This window comes from Haliotis cracherodii, unplaced genomic scaffold (genome assembly GCF_022045235.1).
Source record: "Haliotis cracherodii isolate W230 unplaced genomic scaffold, xgHalCrac1.p SCAF_13, whole genome shotgun sequence".
NCBI classification, from domain to species: Eukaryota; Metazoa; Mollusca; class Gastropoda; order Lepetellida; family Haliotidae; genus Haliotis; species Haliotis cracherodii.
Window position 1 is genome coordinate 19,388,966 of NW_027266268.1, and position 14,169 is coordinate 19,403,134.

At 39.4% G+C, this 14,169-nt stretch overlaps 1 protein-coding gene across 1 annotated transcript; it reads right to left on the minus strand.

The window, feature by feature from the left end:
• Positions 1-7,853: 7,853 nt before the first annotated feature.
• Positions 7,854-13,503, minus strand: LOC139458503 (uncharacterized). The gene is made up of 4 exons (XM_071239940.1): positions 13,451-13,503; positions 11,075-11,221; positions 8,053-9,188; positions 7,854-7,867 (listed from the first exon to the last, which is right to left on the minus strand). The coding sequence occupies exons 1-4, from the start codon at positions 13,501-13,503 to the stop codon at positions 7,854-7,856; spliced, it is 1,350 nt and encodes a 449-aa protein (XP_071096041.1).
• Between the last annotated feature and the right edge of the window lie 666 nt (positions 13,504-14,169).

Sequence of the window (14,169 nt, forward strand, 5' to 3'; positions counted from 1 at the left end):
TCAAGCTATACATATCCACTGACAATCGGAGGTATCCACCCACAGCTATAATAAAGTAGTACATTGTTTGTATATACTACTCAATACATCATAGGGGCATTCTGAGGTTTCAGGTGGGGGGTAAATCTGACTGGATGTGTGGAGATCTTGTCGTTCTAATAGGGTGCAATTTGACCATGAAACTATCGCACGTTAAGCTTCATTTCAAGCAATAAAATACAAACATAGTTATATACATTTATCATCCAAAACTGGCTCCCACAGGAGATATCGTCTGGGTGAGATCAAGCGACATCTACACTGTAGATATCGCTGCAATGAAATTGCATCACAATGCTATGCAGATCATTGTGACGTCATTGGTTACCCTGACATCACAATCAAATGTCATCACTAATGCTCTGCTACTGAAGCTTTTAGCAGTACTTTTTACACTTAAGACACTGCTTACTACTGTCTACTAACTGAAAGAGTTGGAAGAATGATGTTTGATGATGAATAAGATCTCACCTTCGTGTCTTTTGATATCAAATTTATCAACACTCGTTGATAACAGTGGAAAAGCTCGTGTTGATATATTTGATTTCAAAAGACACGAGGATGAGATTCTCTATATGTACGTTGTTGTCTTCCGACTTTCGTAAGCGTCTGAGCTATTATTAGTGTTAACTGCAGCTGAATGAAATGTTGCAGACAGCAAATTGCCTGTGTTTAATGCTTTTGGTCGTTGTATAGGTACACAAAATATATGAAAGAAAGAATGGATGTGCATTCTTAAAACAATGCATACAACCCAATATGATATCCATACACGTTAGTGTACCAGACATCAGTGTTGTACTCACTATATATTATAAGCATAGCAGACTAAACAAGTTTAAATAGAAATGTGACAGGTATGCATGCGTGAACAGTATTCATGTGTTTGCGTGTTGAAAACAATTTCACAACATCCATGATTTGATTACTTTTATTTTAAAACCCTTGTCCCAACTATGTAAACAATGTATTTGTTCTTTGTTTGGGTGTTTTTCGAGCCCGTATTGAAGCTTTTTGAACTGTTTATCTTTATGGGTAACAAGAAGATGTATACTTCAAGTCATTGTCATCCAAATTTCAGTTGACGGGTACTTTTTCTATTATTTTGGGCATATCTGATATATATTTGCATTGGTTTGTCTGTTGACTTCGCCCTGAATACAAACATAAAAATAGAACAGGGTTTTTTTTCCAGTTGTAGCTATATGTAGAAGGGACTTCTCGTTATTCAGTCGTGATTCAAACTGTCTGATTTTTACGGATACTTTCTGAAGGTATTACATGAATGTATGTGGACATCATGCATCGACTAACTGTCTATCCCTGACCGTAACTATGTATATGTACATAAACATGTGACATGTATACTTGTATGGATAGTTTGTATATCTAACTCATTTTCTAAACATCCACGATTTCACATTGTCAGGTTTTTTTTAAATATCTCATAAACATATTCTAAACTGTCCAAACAATGTATTTGTTATATTTTAGGGTTATTTTTGAGTATATATCGTATATATCGGAGCTTTTTTAGCCATTTTGGTATGTATGGGTATGGACCCGGTGTATTATGTATTTTGTCTTGCATATTCATTACATAACAAACAATTTTTTATTTGTTTTGACACATCTCATAGTTTTGTTGGATTATCTGTTGACTACGCGCTGAATAAAAGAAAACATATAAATAGAACCGGTTTGCCCCCACTGTAGCCATATTTAGAAGGGACTTTCCCACACTCTCGGGTCTCTAGTATTCAAACTACTGGTGTCTGATTTTATCACATCTCACGTTACTTTCTAAAGGCATTAAAATAGAAAATGAATGCATGTGGACATCATGCATCGACTAACTGCCTTTCTGTAACTGTAATCTGTACATGATTTCTTTTGTACACGCAGCATGTCAGTCTAAGTTTAGAGTACGAACACTAATAACCTCGCACACACTCGCATATTACAAGTCATAGCGCCTTTTTAAAAACGCACTAATGGAAATAAATGCGACAAAATCCTTTCCATAATCGTAAAAACTCTCTGCTGAAAGCCAAAACTCACCTGTGTATTCTGGATACCGACCAAGGGGACAAACTCGTCTAATATAAGGCCCGATTGTACGGTCACAGCTCTATAACGGCAGTCGCGTGACATTAACAGCCAATCAGCGCGGTCGCGAACCTTCAAGCTGAAGCTGTTATCGACAAGAAGAGACTTCTGTCGCGCCTGTCTTTTTGTTTGGGCTTACGGCCGGTCTGTGCTTTTTAAGTATGCAGAGCAGTTCAGTGGTTCACTAATGACCAATACTTTAGAAATAAACGACTCCTGACCGCTGCTAATCGTACAATAAAACACTGCAGGGAGAATAAGCTATGAGAGGCGCAGCCCCGAATGATTTATTCTCCGTGCAGTGTTTTATTGTACGTTAAATAACGGCCACGAGTCGTTTATTTCTTATATGAGATAGCAATATTATGTACAGCCTCTTTAAAAATGTTAATAAAATGTACAAGCCTTAAAAATATTAATCCGTGTTTAAATAATGATGACTCCCTTTATAGAGTCCGACCTCGGTAGTTTCGGACAAGTCCATATTATGAACAGAGGGGATAAATTTGGTCTTACCCACATAGCCTTATAATTTGCACGTCGATTATCTGCACCTTTTCTCCCAATACCGATTGTCATATCTCTACCACTTTTGGATGCGATTGTTCGGCCACTGCGTTTATCCACGTTGCCCAGCTATGCGGGTAAAAAAACTGACTGGACACCATTCTCTCAAAAATATCGTCGTTCAATTTGTTGCGAGCGCATGGTCAAATCTCTGGAAATGACGACATGATAAAACAATGTTTTTATCGTTCTTCACTGTTCTTTGTGATTTATCGCGTAGTTATAGTATTCATAAGAAAGCTCTGTCGAAAGCAGTCGATTGCACAATTTAGTTTGTTCCTTTGTTGTTTAACGCTGCACTCAGCAATATTCAAGCTATATGAAGAATCGAGTCTGGGCCAGACAATCCAGGGATTGATATTATGAGCATCGATCTACGCAGTTGCGATACGGTTACATGCATCAACCAAGTCCGCGTACCTGACCACCCGATCCCGTTAGCTTCCTCTTCTGAAAAGCACAGTCGCCTCTTATGGCAATCAGGGGTTGCTGAAGACCTCTTCTAACCCGATTTTCACTTACAACTTACATTAAAATACATGTTTTGATGAAGAAATTCATTGATGTAAGATCCAGAGTAGTCTCATAGTTTCAGTTATAGGTGTTAAAATGTATTAGTATAATCTTACACAAATCAAAGTCATAACACAAAGGTCTACACCAGCTGCTTATTTTTTTGGGTCCAGATATAGTGTGTTTTTTCATCTAAATTTGTTTTCTTTCATTCTAACAAACATTGTACAATAATGTATTTGTCAACTGTGGCAAAAACACATGATTATGATACAAGGGAGTTTGTCAGCCATTCAGTCATACAACCTATTGAATTTGGTAATGTTTTGTTATTTTTAGGCATTTTATGATTTTTCAAATCTTAAAAATATCCTTTAAAATTGCAATAAATGAATCAAGGCATTGACATTTGCTTCTTATGCTATGAATAAAACCTAGATTTCTTATTCCACAGACATTAAAGAGTGAGTGAGTTGTGTTTAACGCCGCTTTTAACAGTATTCCAGTTATATCACGGCGTGTCAGCTTAATATGGGAGGAAAGCCCCAAGTGATGCAGGTCTTAGACGTTTACCACTTCGGTGAAACCCACGAGCTCGGTTATGGTGCTGACAAACCTAGAAACATAATCGGGGCGAACCGGGATTCGAACCACAATCATAGGTTTCTGGCGTGCCCAAGGGACTCAACTCTGCACAGCGAATCGCGGCGCCTTAGACGACTGGGCCACCCGTGCCTCCAGACATTAAAGAAAGTGTGAAGTTCAGCCCAGAACACATGTACATGTAGACAATCATTAAATGTATGACAGTTTCAGGTTCTGAGTTACGGGAACTACAATTCATCCTGTAACAGCTGAAGTGATGTTTGATTCTCGATTGATGAGCGTGGATGGTAAAGGGGGGTAACTGTTCACGCCTTTTTCTACGCCTGTAATGTTGTGTGCTATATTTAGTCCGTGATGAATACAAGCTGGGATTCATGTACCATAGTCTGCCTAGCAGGGTTAGATTATATACAAGGAAGTACTGGGACATCCTACAAGGTATTATCAAATTTCAAACCTCGAATTGATAATATTCATGAAGCAAAATGTGAATTATCGATATGTATTGCAATTTAAAAGAGGGTTGTTTATTTACAATTCATCCATTTGCCAAATATATAATTATTGAATTGTATTTACATGTACGTGAAAAGATGTTCAAATAGTTTTCTAGTATTCATCACAATGAACACGATATATTTACAAACTTAACTTTCGAAAACAGGAAATGTTCCTTCTCACTGATTTCCTGACAGTGTATTAGTTGAAGCAATAGTTGGTGAAGGTGTTTGCATTTTTGTATCAGAAATATTATATTTGTGTTTGTTTGTCTGTCTGTCTGTTTGGAGCATAATAGGTTGAAGTAGATACGTTGTATATCTAAAATATCTAGTCATGGCTCGGGGATAACACTCTCTGAAACCGACATTCGATATATCGCGATAAAGGGTTGGTGGACAACTTGATATACCTTAGAGTGTAGTCGGTGGACTAGAGAGTGATCTTCCTAGGCTTGAAAAACAGAATGGCATCTGTTCGTACAGATAATACATTTATATTGCAGCGGTGATGTGGAACAGTGGTTAAAACGTCCGCTTGTTACCTCTGTACGGAGACCAGAGACCGATTCGCCACATATTAATGGCGATATAAGTTGACTCTTGAAAAAGCGGTGAAAAATTACTTTCACTCTGTCACAGATCTGTGCTCCAATGATCAGGGGTGTCATAAGAATAATAAGAATAATGTGATAACGAAACATGGTAATAGGTTTATTGAATAACTGTTAATTGTACTAATGACAAAAAGATGAGATAAACTTCAATCTGCGCAAATTACTGAGAGAGAGAGAGGAAGAAGTAGTTTATTTCAGTGTCACGCCTTACAATGTAACAAATTATTTATATACAATACATAAATAAAATATTTAACGCCCAGCAATAAGGCTCATGAGACACGATGGAAACATACAAAACATATAACTCATAAAAAGTATGAAGCTATAACAAGTTCAGCACTTTGTTAAAGACAATTCATATAAAAGATAATAATCGTTTAAACATTACTAAAAGGGTCTTAGATACACAATACTGTAAGTCGTCCGAGTTCAATATAAAACATAACTTAAGCATAAAGAGTATAGAAATTCTGGGATACATTTGAAGCTTCACAAAATTATTTATATCTTAAATTTTCATAAAAAGGACAACATATCAGAAAGTGATTTTCATCTTCAACAGCGCGGATAATTAAAGTATTAAAATAGTATTTACAAATTCTATCACACAGTAGGGTTGGTGGTTTAGACTAGCGTCCAGTTTATAGCAAGGGGTAAACTTCCACATCAGAACAAAGCTAAAACACGGCGTCGGTCCTTAAATCTAAGCTTAAAAACATACTTTTAAAAAGTCAAGTCTGATTTAAAAAGCTTGTATGTTCTTAAATTATTACCATTAATGGTATTTCTATCATCCCAATTGCCATTTCTCCATTTCTGTCTGTTCCCCGTATGGAAATATCATTGTATTTTAGTATTTCTACCTTTTTAGGGACAGAAGATAAGAGAAGTTTGTCTTCATTGAGCTTACAGGCATTTTTTTTCAATTTTGCTTCTCCATATGACATGCCACCAGCAGCCTCAAACTTAGAAGATAAAAAGGACAGTGCTCTACTGGTAGATTTATACAGTTCTCTGTCAGCTTTCTTCCTATCAAGATGTTTCTTCAACCAGACACCGAGGTATCATTAACACTAAACATACTCAATGGTATTACTATTACATGTGTAAACAAAATTAGATTTCGTCACTGAAGGACATCTAAAATGTACAATATTTGTTTTACTTGCATGTACAGTTAATTTCCAATGTTTGCACCACACATCTAAAACATTCAATATTCTCCGCAAACACGTTTCGTCAGGCTCTACAAATTGAACGGCTACGAGTGTAGAGACCAGAACTGGGGTAAACAGTCCACGATTTCGTAAAACCCCATTTACTGAGGTTATGCTTTCGGTTAGCTCTAAAACGCATGGCGATAGAAATACGGAATATGATTTAGTTTATATTATTTTGGGGAACCATACTGAATAAGATCTTTTGTATATTTCCATTTTCCATTTAAAATAAATAACCCACATGAAATTCGTCACTATAAATTGGAAACATCTTGAGTTATTATTATTGGGTTATTTTTTATTTGTCAAATATTCACACGCCCTTCTTAGCGGCAATTCCCATTCATGCACAAATGTCACTGTGTCTGTCCCCCTCATCAACTAGAATCACCCTATTAACTAGAATCCACACGCGGTAACAACACATCACACACGATCACCTTGTTAAAGGCTTCACGGTTCCTCCACTGTCATCATTTCTCACCATTGTTTTTTTCTGTTAAGCTACGTAAACAATCCAGTTGCTTATCACTTGCGTGATTAAGTACTAAAATCCTCAGCGCAATGTCGCATTATAAATGATGAAGTTGAAATTCATTCATTCCATGTGGAAGTCATTTCCAAATTCGACGAATTCCGTAAACAAAATGACGTTTAATGCAATTCCGTGTTTGTTTAACTTGACACTTGACTTGTCTTTGCATGTGTTTGTCACGGGTATTAACGGTGGGACAGAATCCGCCCACCACTTTGCCAACACCTAGTATCACCCCTATTTGATTGTAAAAAATGTACATGCAATGAAGTCGGAATCGCACAATGGATTCTGCTTTCAGCAAATATCTCCTATGGTTATTTGCAACGCTTTTTTTGCCTATTCAGACAATGGAATCTGTGTCGGAGGTTCATAATGTTCACATAATGATTATATTTTCATTAATATGTAACATCTTTTCAATAAATAATAGGGGTGGTCCGATAGCCTTGTGGTTAAAGCGTTCGCTCGTCACTGATTCCCGACATGGGTACAATGTGTGAAGCCCAAATCTTACAATAATATCAGAGGGAAGACGGTCTCACAATAAAATTGTCTTTGCTTGAGGTCATTTGTTATGTTTGCCAGTTTAACTGGGTGAAGAAACAACTCACTCGAGTTAAAAAATATAGTGGCATTGCTCCGGTCGCTGCCCCACACGTAGGTACCAAGAGGGCTAAATATATTCTCTTCTTTTTCAATCCCGTAAAATGCAGCTGGGTAAGCTAGTTCGTGAAACAACCAATTCTTTGCGAAGATGTTCGTAATAAGTAGAAATTCTTTCACATACGATGTGGGCACAAACACGATATCAGACCATGCCTGAAAGAAACCGTCAGACCAACCCGTATTGGATTTTATAAATGTCTTGTATCTGGTGTAGATACTGTCATAACTTTGAAGTTCAGATAAAGATTTTTGAAGTGCAGGAACACCATATATACTTTGCAATAAGCAGCAACGCTTCGGTGTGTTGTGGAGTCGAAGGTTAATGTGAGGTTTATAAATCCAAAGCTTGTCCTTAGGAAATGATGTCTTGATCACCGACCATGAATTCAGTAACGTATCGTCCCCTATGATCAAATACCCAGCAACACGATACTCCATGTACATAGCTGCAATGGCACACTTATACGAGAGAGATCCCTCAAGCACCTTCACCTGAACGAAAGAAAGAGTATTCTCAAGACGCCCTGTTTGGTACCGAAATTCTTCCAAATTTGTACCACAGTAAAGTCTTTGGGGGAAATGTAAAGAATACAAAGTTTCCAACATTTCCACATTTTGATAGTATGGAAAGTTAAATACTATAACGAGAAGGATGTTGTCAAGTTGTGCATAATTACCCGTGTGAGCAAATTCAGGGATTTTGAAGTTTGTTTCTGGACACATCTTGCTCATTTTGGCAATAACATTCCAAGCGGAAAGTATTCTACTCTTTGTGATGTTATTGTTATCTGGTTGTTCCCCTAACGCAGAATACTGGACCATTAACGGTTGTTCCGATGTATTGAAAGTAGAAAGATGAAACAAATCAGGATCCATTCCATATTTGGCAACGCTTGCCTCTGAGGATGGTTTTCTCTTGGGTTCTTGGTACCCAGCCTTCGTCAAATCAGACAGCCAAGATTTGGTCAACTCTACATCTTCAGAACCCCAGAAGCCTTTCTCAGCCATATTTTCTGACAATAATAAGGCGCAGTCGAAGAGACTGTAGGATACTGGACATGACCATTGGAGCAAATATAGCGTAAGCTTTTCCGCCTTGAAGTAGAGATCCGTTTCCTTATAGGCATCGTTTATATCAGAATGTGGATTTCGTTTCTGGAAAGCATTAGGGGCAATGAAGCCTAGTGTGCCGCCAATCTCCCAGAGTAATCTCTGTGCCCAGTAACCTCTCCATATGTCGCACACACGAAACGTCACCGTCACTGGGAGCATCAAGGCCCAGAATGCATCATAGAAAAATAACGTATTTTGGGAATTGAAAGGGGAAAAAGTTCCCTTTGGAACAATAACGTTTGGTGCCATTATGTCAAACGTCACATTCAAGACACTATTTCTCTTCTTACGGGTCAACCTGAATAATGCATCCATATCCGGGTCACCATTTACAAGCCCCTGTTGTATAAGAGGCGGTTTCCAGACATGCAGGTTATAGTCGGGTGCTGAGTTTTCGGTGACGTGCTCGAGAGGATACCCCCGTGGCCAGAATGTTGGCTGACCAAAGTGTCTGTAGGGATTGAATAAATGAGTTCCATTATACATCAAACCAGAGGTTACAGGGCCATATATAAAATCTGCCAGTTGATCCAGGGGCCGGTTGTCGTCGTCGGTCTCGTAAATGGCTTTCGCGCCATGCTCAATAGCAAATAGATAACCCATGTTTTTCCGTGAGTAACTATCCGTTGGTAACATCTTTGTTGTATCATATCCAAGGCTTTGCTGCCGTTCATAGCTGAGGAACACACAGTTGGTATACCTGAAATGTAAATAAGTGTAGGATTTCAGCGCATGGTCACACACACACACACACACACACACACACACACACACACACACACACACACACACACACACACACACACACACACACACACACCAAATGTCCATACAGTAAACTACGGTTATAACGAGCTCAAAGGGACCACTACTTTTAGCTCGTTATAACCGTAGTTCGTTCTACGCATATATTTAGCCTATATACAACACATGGCCAAGACTAAAACATAAGTTCGTGATATCGGTCAGTTCGTTATAGACGTAGTTTACTGTACATTAAGCTTGATATTAGCTTAATTTTGTTGTTGTTGTTACAAAACGTGGTGTGCCTACATGACTCAGTGACAATCCAACCGTTACTAATCTTCTAAACAACGTTTCTAAATTCGTGCACATGCTCAACATATTGCCGGACCGACACGAACAGCATTTTATAGTATGTATTGACCGCATGATTTACACTGAAATGTATATATCAGTAAATGATTTCAGCGCTAGTCTTCTCAAGAATACATCAAATACACACACACCACGCTTGATGGTATGGTTATTGATATTAGACAACTTACTTTAGGGGCCAGCTAGACGCTCATTATAATTACCAATGTTCAAAAGATATTTTCTGGATTTCTTTTGCATTACAACACCCGCCCGGTAGACGTACATACATGTTACAGCATGTATAGATCCCATAATTTACGCTTCAGAAAAACAAAACTATCAAGTATTACTATTATGTCAACATTTCTATTATAACAACTGGATGGCCTTTAGTTAAATCGACCTTAAAGGGACAAGTGAGCAGTTCTCACTGTCACCACACCATACGATTTCAACGATTGTGGGTCATACAGGACATATTTGTACATGTTTGTGATAGCTTGGGTTTCTCAGGTTTTAAACTGTTAGACTTTATGACACACTTTTCATATATATTCAGCCTCTGCCTACGAACTGGGTGTCTGTTGAGACGACCACTGCTGTGCTGGGCCCGTTTACCACAACCCCATGACTTACTAAGTTCTTTGAAAACCTCTGTCATAAATAACGATTGTTTTCACTCTTCCCCTTTCCAGAATTAATGGACACAACATGAGAAAATACAGGACCATGTTGTTGCTTTACGTGCAATCGTTTAGCAAATAAGAGAGGGAGATCAAATTGTCATTTCATTTTGTAATCAAATATAATTAAAATGTGTCTCTGAAAATAGCCGGTACAAGTAAACTATTATTTATTATTCCATTATTCCCTTATGTCATAACTACGCCGCAAAACATTGATGGGACAACTACTTATATTTTTAATTTAAGTTAAAGACACACAAAAACGGCGTTTATAGCGAAAACACTTTCCCTGTTTCTCTGTCATGGCTTTAGTGACGTTGATCCAGCTTAGGGAGTTTGTTTTGGAGGGGATGCTGTGATTTTGTCTGGGGACTAAAAGTGGTTATAGCTACTGAAGGAAAAACAGACATCTAATAATTTAATATATCTTTTATTATTAGAATAGACCTTGCAACAATGTAATGTTTGTCTCAAACATTTTCTTGTTTTTCAAAAGTGTGAAGCATAAATATTTTTTCAAGCATTTAGTACAGGGACAACTTATTTTCTTCGATAAAATACACACACACACACACACACACACACACACACACACACACACACACACACACACACTCCCCCTCCACACACCCCGGAACCCCTAATACCAGTATATCAAATGGTCGGGCCCTTATTTAAGGAAACGTTATATCACATGACGTCCACGCTCATGCGTGACCTATCTCACAGAAGTATGTTAAACATGTCTATAACCAAATGGCCTGAATGCAGTTACTGTATGTCTATCTATAAAACTTACGACCAGTTGTTAGGGGTTTGCCTATCCCCTACCACCACCACTTTCCATCCGGGTATTTGTGCAAGGTACTGCACATCCGGTGTAGGGGGCGCCACCGTGGTAATGACAATCCACCGATCATGTTGGAGACTGTTGTACATCTCAGTCCTTATATGAAAAATAAGCATACTTAAGTATAAGGTATGTGTACTGTAAGATTTGTTCTGTTTGTTTATTGTTTAACGCCGTACTCAGCAATATTCCAGCTATGGGACGGCGGTCGGTAAATAACAGAGTCTGGACCAGACAATCCAGTGACTGACATCATGAGCATCGATCTACGCAATTGGGATACGATGACATGCATCAACCACGTCAGCGAGCCTGGGTTGCTGAGGATCTATTCTGCCCCGGATATTCAGGGGTTGTGCTGTAAGGTACATGGACAATAATTAGCACAGGTGTGTTGTGTCACAGTGTTATTAATATAAGCGTCAGTTTCAAATACCCTATGAATATTGGACAGAATCGCAAAGGCCGTTTTTCGTCATATCAGTGTCAACCAGGACACGACTACAGCAGCAGTACCAGCGGTTGTAAAACCGTGAGTAGCGCCAATGGTCCGTTGATAATTGCTTCATGTCATAAATGACCTGATCAAGATCATCTAAGGGATGATAAAGCAACATAGACAAATAAACGTCTGCGGATATGACAATTAAATGCTTTCTGGAGAGAGACCCTAAGAGTAATTAAAAAAGTGTGAACTATGTTCTGGAGATATATAATATGGCATCACAGCCTCCGTTAATATGTGAAGCACGTAGGGGTGCCACGTCAAACAACCCGACATTCTGTGAAACACGTAACGGATGCCATGTGAAACAACCCGATATTCTGTGAAGCACATACAGAATGCCACGTCAAACAACCCAGTATTCTGTGAAGCACGTACACAATGCCACGTCAAACAACCCAGTATTCTGTGAAGCACGTACAGAATACCACGTCAAACAACCCAGTATTCTGTGAAGCACGTACAGAATGCCACGTCAAACAACCCAGTATTCTGTGAAGCACGTACAGAATACCACGTCAAACAACCCAGTATTCTGTGAAGCACGTACAGAATGCCACGTCAAACAACCCAGTATTCTGTGAAGCACGTACAGAATGCCACGTCAAACAACCCAGCATTCTGGGAAGCACGTACACAATGCCACTTAAAACAACCCGACAGTCTGTGAAGCACGTACAGAATGCCACGTCAAACAACCCGATATTCTGTGAAGCACGTACAAAATACCACGTCAAACAACCCACTTTTCTGTGAAGCACGTACAGAGTACCACGTCAAACAACCAACCAATCTGTGAAGCACGTACAGAATGCCACGTCAAACAACCCGACATTCATTGAAACACGTACAGAATGCCACGTCAAACAACCAACCAATCTGTGAAGCACGTACAGAATACCACGTCAAACAACCCAACATTCTGTGAAGCACGTACAGAATGCCACGTCAAACAACCAACCAATCTGTGAAGCACGTACAGAATACCACGTCAAACAACCCGACATTCTGTGAAGCACGTACAGAATACCACGTCAAACAACCCAACATTCTGTGAAGCAAGTACAGAATGCCACGTCAAACAACCAACCAATCTGTGAAGCACGTACAGAATACCACGTCAAACAACCCGACATTCTGTGAAGCACGTACACAATGCCACGTCAAACAACCCAGCATTCTGTGAAGCACGTACACAATGCCACGTCAAACAACCCAACATTCTGTGAAGCACGTACAGAATGCCACGTCAAACAACCAACCAATCTGTGAAGCACGTACAGAATACCACGTCAAACAACCCAACATTCTGTGAAGCACGTACGGGGTGCCACGTAAAACAACCAACTGTTTTTGTGAGCCATGTACGGAAAGCCACTTGAAACAACTCCCACCAATCTGTGAAGCACGTACGGGTGCCACGTCAAACAACTCACCATTCTGTGAAGCACGTGCAGAATGCCACGTCAATCAATCCCCGACCATCTGTGAAGCACGTACATATAAAGATATGCTGCTACGTCAAAACAACAATTGCTTAATGCCACACCACACAACTTCCGCGCGCCAGTGCAGCACAAACAGGATCCCCCCGAAACGTTTAAAGCGCAAAGTGGATGGAACCTAAAACAAACCCGCGGCCGTCCACCTGTGAAGGACATACTGGATAACGGTAAACCTCCCCGTGAAGCATGCAACGTCAAGCAACCCTCGCCCTCCTGAGAAGAAAATGATCCCACGTCAAACAAATTCTACACTTCTACAAAGTCCATTTCGCTTGTATATTCGTGTGACTTCATTTTACAGTGAAAAGTACCTACCTTGGTGACGCATCCCTGAATATGGAAGGCAGAAAATCGGTGTTGATCTTCATTTGTAGGACTTTTATCCATAAGATGCATGAAATAAGACAGGAAATGAACAAAGTATACATCCTGCACCCTCGCTTCCACAGCATTAAATAACAGATACCAATGACAGTGAGACACCTATCTGTTCAGCTTCATCCCATCTTCAGAGGCAGCTGATGTCGCCCAGGTCCTGGTATCAGATAATTAAATCTTTCTCCGGGACCCCGTCAGCTCTTGTTTAGTCACAGCTGTTGACAACATTGCCAGACACTAAGAAAAGTATGGTTTTTGAAATAGCAAGGGGAAAGGTTAACCTGGGATGCGATACAATGACTTCGTCGAGATCCCGCCGAACTGGTTCCATTTTACCGCACTTGTATATTTATATTGAGAGTATAGCATTCATAATTAGAAACATTGACAATCTACGTTGGTATGAATCAATTTAATCCCACATGCGATGCTTATCGCTGTTGTTTGGCGAGGCTAATTTACTCACGTTACAAACTCATGCGTGGTGTGTCGAATATTAAACCACTGGCTGGTTATTTTATGGAAAAAAACAAGCGACTGCAACTGTTTAGCCGTGTGGGAATTATAGTGGGAATATGACTTGATTCGTTTGTGTCGAGGTACCAACATCTCTGCCAACTGCTCAAACATCCATCACCCTTGAAGATTCGGTTAGA